Source organism: Cyprinodon variegatus, unplaced genomic scaffold (genome assembly GCF_000732505.1).
Source record: "Cyprinodon variegatus isolate N-32 unplaced genomic scaffold, C_variegatus-1.0 Scaffold1848, whole genome shotgun sequence".
Taxonomy (NCBI): domain Eukaryota; kingdom Metazoa; phylum Chordata; class Actinopteri; order Cyprinodontiformes; family Cyprinodontidae; genus Cyprinodon; species Cyprinodon variegatus.
This window is the reverse complement of record NW_015152301.1, coordinates 10408-15813: the sequence shown is the minus strand read 5'-3', so window position 1 is coordinate 15813 and position 5406 is coordinate 10408. Positions and strand designations below refer to the sequence as shown.

Sequence of the window (5406 nt, the reverse complement as noted above, 5' to 3'; positions counted from 1 at the left end):
TGAGCCTGGATCCAGATTTATTGTTGATTCTGTTCATGGTGGAGAATCCTGCTTCACAGCAGCAGGTTGAGCTTTACCGTATTAACAGGAGAAGCGGCGCAAAGGAAATTGGACACTGTCGTCAGACAGCATGCAGTAATTTATAAATGTTTTAAATCAGTTTGGTCCAGATCTGGACCGCGGTCCGCTAATCAGTGACCTGTGGTGTAAAACAACTGGCCTCAAAAAGGGATTTAAACAAGAAACATGATTTGATTTTGATTTTTTTTTAATAATTCAGCACATTTCTTTTCTTTTTTAAAAATCTTTTCTAAGGAGGATTTAAACACTGAAACTGTAATTCAAATAAATGCTTAAAAGTTTAGTTTTTTGTCAAAGGAAAGCTCCATCTACACCTTGAAGCTTTCTCTCTCCGGTTCTTTTCCCTGTAGAGACATCACTCAGGACAAACTATTTAAACAACACTTCATAATCTATATGTATTTAAAAACCAGGAGACACAACAACAGATTTGGATAGAAATTCTAATCTTACTCAGATCAGAGAAGTTGCTTAGAGTCACGGAAAGCAGCTGCTTATCAACCGGGCTCAAATCTGGTGAAGTTGCCTCGATTAACAGATAGAGAAGCATTTTATACACCAAGTCTGCCACATGATCACATCATTACATTATACACCTCTCAGGAAGCGGCCAAGATTCACCGTTACAGAATCATACATCAATCATACATCTCCAGTCTGCCACATCATTACATCATTCTATCGTTACATCATTATATCATTATATCATACACGTTTGCAGATGAGGAGACGTCCATGGCTCCTGCCTTATTAAAATATTACACTTTTTGTTTTTAGATCAGTGACTTCGTTATCAATACATTCCCAAATCTTGAAGAATGAAGATGATAACTATATATCTGGATCTGTTCTTAAATAGATAAACTACTGGGGGAAACATCAGTTCTGACCTGCAACAGGCAGCTAATATTAGGGTGTAATAAACTCACACCTCATTAATAGAAATGATCCTAAGAAGCTAAATGTTTAATGTTGGTCTTCAGACATTAACTGGTAAAATTATCTGTTTTCTTCATTTTAATTCTGTCAAAAAGATTAATGAATGCATCTCGGTGTCCCTCGCATTCGCCTGAGAAAAATGTGTTTTGATCATTCTGTTGCAGTAGTGGATGAGGTCATCAGTCACTAATGTTCGTTGTTGGGTTGTTTCCGCTGGTCGCTCTAAACGGCGCCGGTAGAGCAGGAAGTGAAGGACGATCTGAAAGTGGTTGAAGTGAAAGTTTACGATCAGATCAGATGTTGGTCTCTGTTTGCACGTTTTCTGGCAGCATTCCTGCGTCTCATTCCCGTTTCCACGTTTCCTCCTCAGCTGGCACTCGGCAGTTTCTTTGAGGATGGGAACGATGATGACATCATCACGATTCCTCAGCCGGAGGGCGGCTCCTCCGTGTCTCGATCTACTGGGCCCAGGTAAGATTTTCAACACCTCAGGTTGTTTCCTCTTAATAAAGTCTTGGTTTATTTCTTTATTCAGTTTATTAAACCCAAACTGTGTTTGGTCTGCAGTAGTCAGCCCAGGGTGACCTCCTTCAGAGATCTGATGCATGAGGCAGAGGATGAAAGCGATGAGGAGGAAGGTCAGCGGTAAGTCTGCTGCGGAGTCATACTGTTCCTTTTTGTTTCTTATATCAATAATGTTTTAAAATATTTTTTTTTTTTTTCCTAAGAGCTTCTGTGTTTTTAGAGCTCTAATAAACAAAAAAGTAAAAAAAAAAAAACAATATTACCTCAGAGGATTTGTGGGTAAGTCGGGGGTAAAGCAGCCATTTTCCAGTTTCCCTTGGAGGCCGCTCCTCTGGTCTGATCACCCGTTCTCCGACTGGATGGTAAAAAGGTGCGACTGGTTCCAGAAAACACCAAACCAGTTGCTGACGGGCTGTGGGGAAAAAAACTGTTTGGCTATATATCATGATTTTCAGCTGCCGATATAATATCGAGCGCTCAGTTCCTTCGGTTAAAGAAAACAAAAAAAGGTTTTATCTAAAACAACGGGTGGAAATGGGCTACCACTGTTAGATGGCGCTCTGCGGCGCTGCATCATATCTGTAGTTGAGGCCGTCACACAGAAAGACGTGTGCTCTGTTCGAATCCATGGGAGGCCAGATTGGTTAGCTGATTACGTCACAGCGCGGCGCCGAGGTCAGTTCAGATTGAGAGACTCCTCGTTATCCGGCCGATAAAGGCGTCCTTCTATTAGCGCATTTTGAAGAACGGGTCCGCTGTGTCCTCTATAGCCCTGGGTTTCCCAGGATTCATTGCGTGACCAAGCAAGCCGGCTGCTCCGTGCTCAGAGGAAAAAGGGAAATGGCGCCAAATAGTGGTGAAAATTGGAAGTTCAGTTTAATATAATCCAGTCATTTAATAGTTCCGTCTGAAATGAATGAAAATAGTTGTTTTAATGGTTATTGAGTCAGATATGTGGCGGTAATGTTTGATTTAGCTAAAGGTTTTTATCTGTTACTGATTAAATGAGTTTGGCTGTAATTTAAGGACAGATTCTAATTTATCTGCGGGGGGGGGGACTATAAATCTGATTGGATGCAGCGTTTGAAGCTTGTCGGAAATGTTAACAACACCCAGAACAGCAGAGAGAAGTTCGGTCTTCATTCTTTTCCTGCTTTGTGTGTCAACGCTCACCGTTGCTAGGTAACAGAGCGTACCGTGGTAAAAGCTGCGAAAGGCTGGACCTGTTTGAATCCACAGCCAAAACTCTTCCGGTCTCCTTATTTCCACGGACCTGGAAGGAACCAGATCCAGACCGCAGCCTTTAAGATCAAACACACCGCGGACCGACTCCAACGCCGTGGATACCAAAATAACTCAATGATCAATATCTTCTGATGAACATATTAGGGCTGAAACAAATGATCAGATCAATTGATTTTTTTTTTATAATTGTTACCTAATTTAGTAATTGATTAATCATTAACTGGAGTACAGAGACTAAAATCTGCCTTAAGCTGAAAGATCGACCCACTTAGAGCAGGAACTGTTAGGAAATTGTAAAAAAGATTTGAAGATAAAAAATAAAAAGTTTTCGTCTGTCAATCTGCTCCATTCAGATCTCCAACAGTGGAAAAGTTTTATTTTCTCCTGGTTTAAATTCGTAAAAAATCTTCTTTAAGACCGTTTGGTTATCCGATTATTAAACAATAAAATAATCGACGGATTCATCGATTTGCAAAATGCAATGTTAAAACCATTCCTTTTAACACAAAGCTTTGACGTTTTAAAGATGTTTGACTTTGTCTAAAAGGTATTTGTTAGTAGTGAGAGATTCCAGCCAGACTAATCGAAGGACTTCAGTCTAACCCGTCTGTCTTTACTCCCTGTCAGGTTTTTCGCGGGGGGATCAGAGCGCAGCGGGCAGCAGATCGTTGGGCCTCCAAAGAAGAAGAGCTCCAACGAGGTGGTGGAGGATCTGTTCAAAGGGGCCAGAGAACACGGCGCCGTGCCGCTGGAGCGCAGCGGGAAAGGCCCAGGAGAAACCAGCAAAGCCAGGGTAGCTCCCAGTGTTTTCTCTGTGTGTCGGACTGATAGCTGAAGCATCATCTAACAGATTGTTTTCTCTTTCTTATGGTCTGTGTGGTTCTCAGGCCTTTGTTGGCGGCGGTTACAGGCTGGGAGCAGCTCCTGAGGAGGAGTCGGCCTACGTGGCGGGAGAGAGGCAAGGCGGCAACAGCCAGCAAGACGTAAGAACATGTTTAGATGTTTGGTTTAGTGCTTGGATGGGTTTGAAATCCTCACTTCCATCCCGTCCATTCTTTAGTCTCATTCTTTTCTATTGGCTGACTGACCAATAGATCAGATGGTCTGAGCTTCTGGATGTAATGTAAAACCTTCAACATCTAACTTAGGGCCCTGTCACACCTTGATGATTTATCCAGCGTCTGCCCGACGTCCCAGAATCTCCTAAAACGCTGAACTTTCTATGCATCTTTTCAGTCTTGGGCGTATAGATAAGAGTATTCAGAACTTCTGTCCAACTACAGCCTAACTTCTGCATAACGCACGGCAGCGTTATGCCCAGGAAATTAACTCCAAGTTTAATTTCCTGGGCATTAGGAAGCATAAATTTAACAATGTGCCCAGTCTGCATAAAAAGATGTCTTTTATCACGGTATTAACCAGGCTGCTGTTTACAGCCCGGCGCAAAGAAAAGAATAAATAAAAGAAAAATAAAGAAAGCAGGTTTATGGTGTCTGCTAGGAAGTTTGTTGGTGCATTGAGGTAGATTGAAGTCTTTTTTTCATACAAAACTAAAGGGATAAACTCAAATCTGACGTCTTGTGCTGCGAATTGATAACTCCGTCTGACAGCATCATCTCCTCCCAGCAGGAAAAAGCATCGTCTTCTTGCTCCAATTTGCACGTTTTCCCTTGAACTGATCCGATTAAATTCCTGCATTCTACTAAAATGTCGTGTTTTTTTTTCTAGGTCCATGTGGTGCTGAAGCTGTGGAAGACAGGGTTCAGTCTGGATAACGGTGAACTTCGGACCTACAGCGACCCTGGAAATGCAAACTTTCTGGAGGCAATCAGACGTGGGTGAGAAGAACCTCCTTCCAGCTCATCCAGACCGTGTCCTCAGAGGACGAATAGTCGCCAGTCTGTCCCCAGAAGACCAAACCAGGGACCCACCCAGGCCTCACTGTCGGTTTGTTCTTTCAGGGAGATTCCTCTGGAGCTGAGGCAGCGCGCTCGAGGAGGCCAGGTCAACCTGGACATGGAGGACCACAGAGACGAGGACTTTACCAAGCCCAAGGTGGCCTTCAAAGCCTTTGAAGGAGAAGGACAGAAGCTGGGAAGGTGAGATTCTCAGGTTTGATTGAACACGTTATCTGATCAGCTCAGCTGGACTGGAGCCAGTTTCCTCTGAAAGGTCAAAGGTCTCCAAAGCTTTACTGTGATTAAAGAAACTGTTTAACCCCTTAGCAGCAAATTCCACCTGAAATTACATCAGTGAGTTAAAGCAAGTTCAGCTTCCTAACTATAAATTGATAATACGATTGTTTGTGTTTGTATGATGGAAAGGCATAGATGAATGTTTTTCAGGTGGAGCCACTATTTTAAATGTCAGCATGTCTGATTTATAGGTGATTAAACACAGAAAAAAATATTTATCCTCGCCAAATAAAACACTGCAAACGCCATGAAAGCCCATTAGAAGCTCTGGATGAACCTCAGACTTTATTGATCCACATCTAGACTAGAAGTCCAGCTGATCTGGACTGAATCAGTTGAAGCATGTTTGTTCCATGAAGGTTTTAGTTTGCAGAGTTCTAGGAGGAAAGGGGATTTAAAACAAGGCATTTTGTCCACTAAT

General features: G+C 42.4%; 1 protein-coding gene across 1 annotated transcript in view; it reads left to right on the top strand.

The window, feature by feature from the left end:
• Positions 1-5406, top strand: part of nsfl1c (NSFL1 (p97) cofactor (p47)) — an 11298-nt gene that overhangs the window by 1554 nt on the left and 4338 nt on the right. The window contains exons 2-7 of the mRNA XM_015404745.1: positions 1391-1491; positions 1588-1665; positions 3418-3583; positions 3678-3773; positions 4519-4628; positions 4752-4890. Of these exons, the coding sequence (XP_015260231.1) occupies positions 1391-1491; positions 1588-1665; positions 3418-3583; positions 3678-3773; positions 4519-4628; positions 4752-4890 (690 nt within the window). The remainder of the gene's footprint in view (positions 1-1390; positions 1492-1587; positions 1666-3417; positions 3584-3677; positions 3774-4518; positions 4629-4751; positions 4891-5406) is intronic.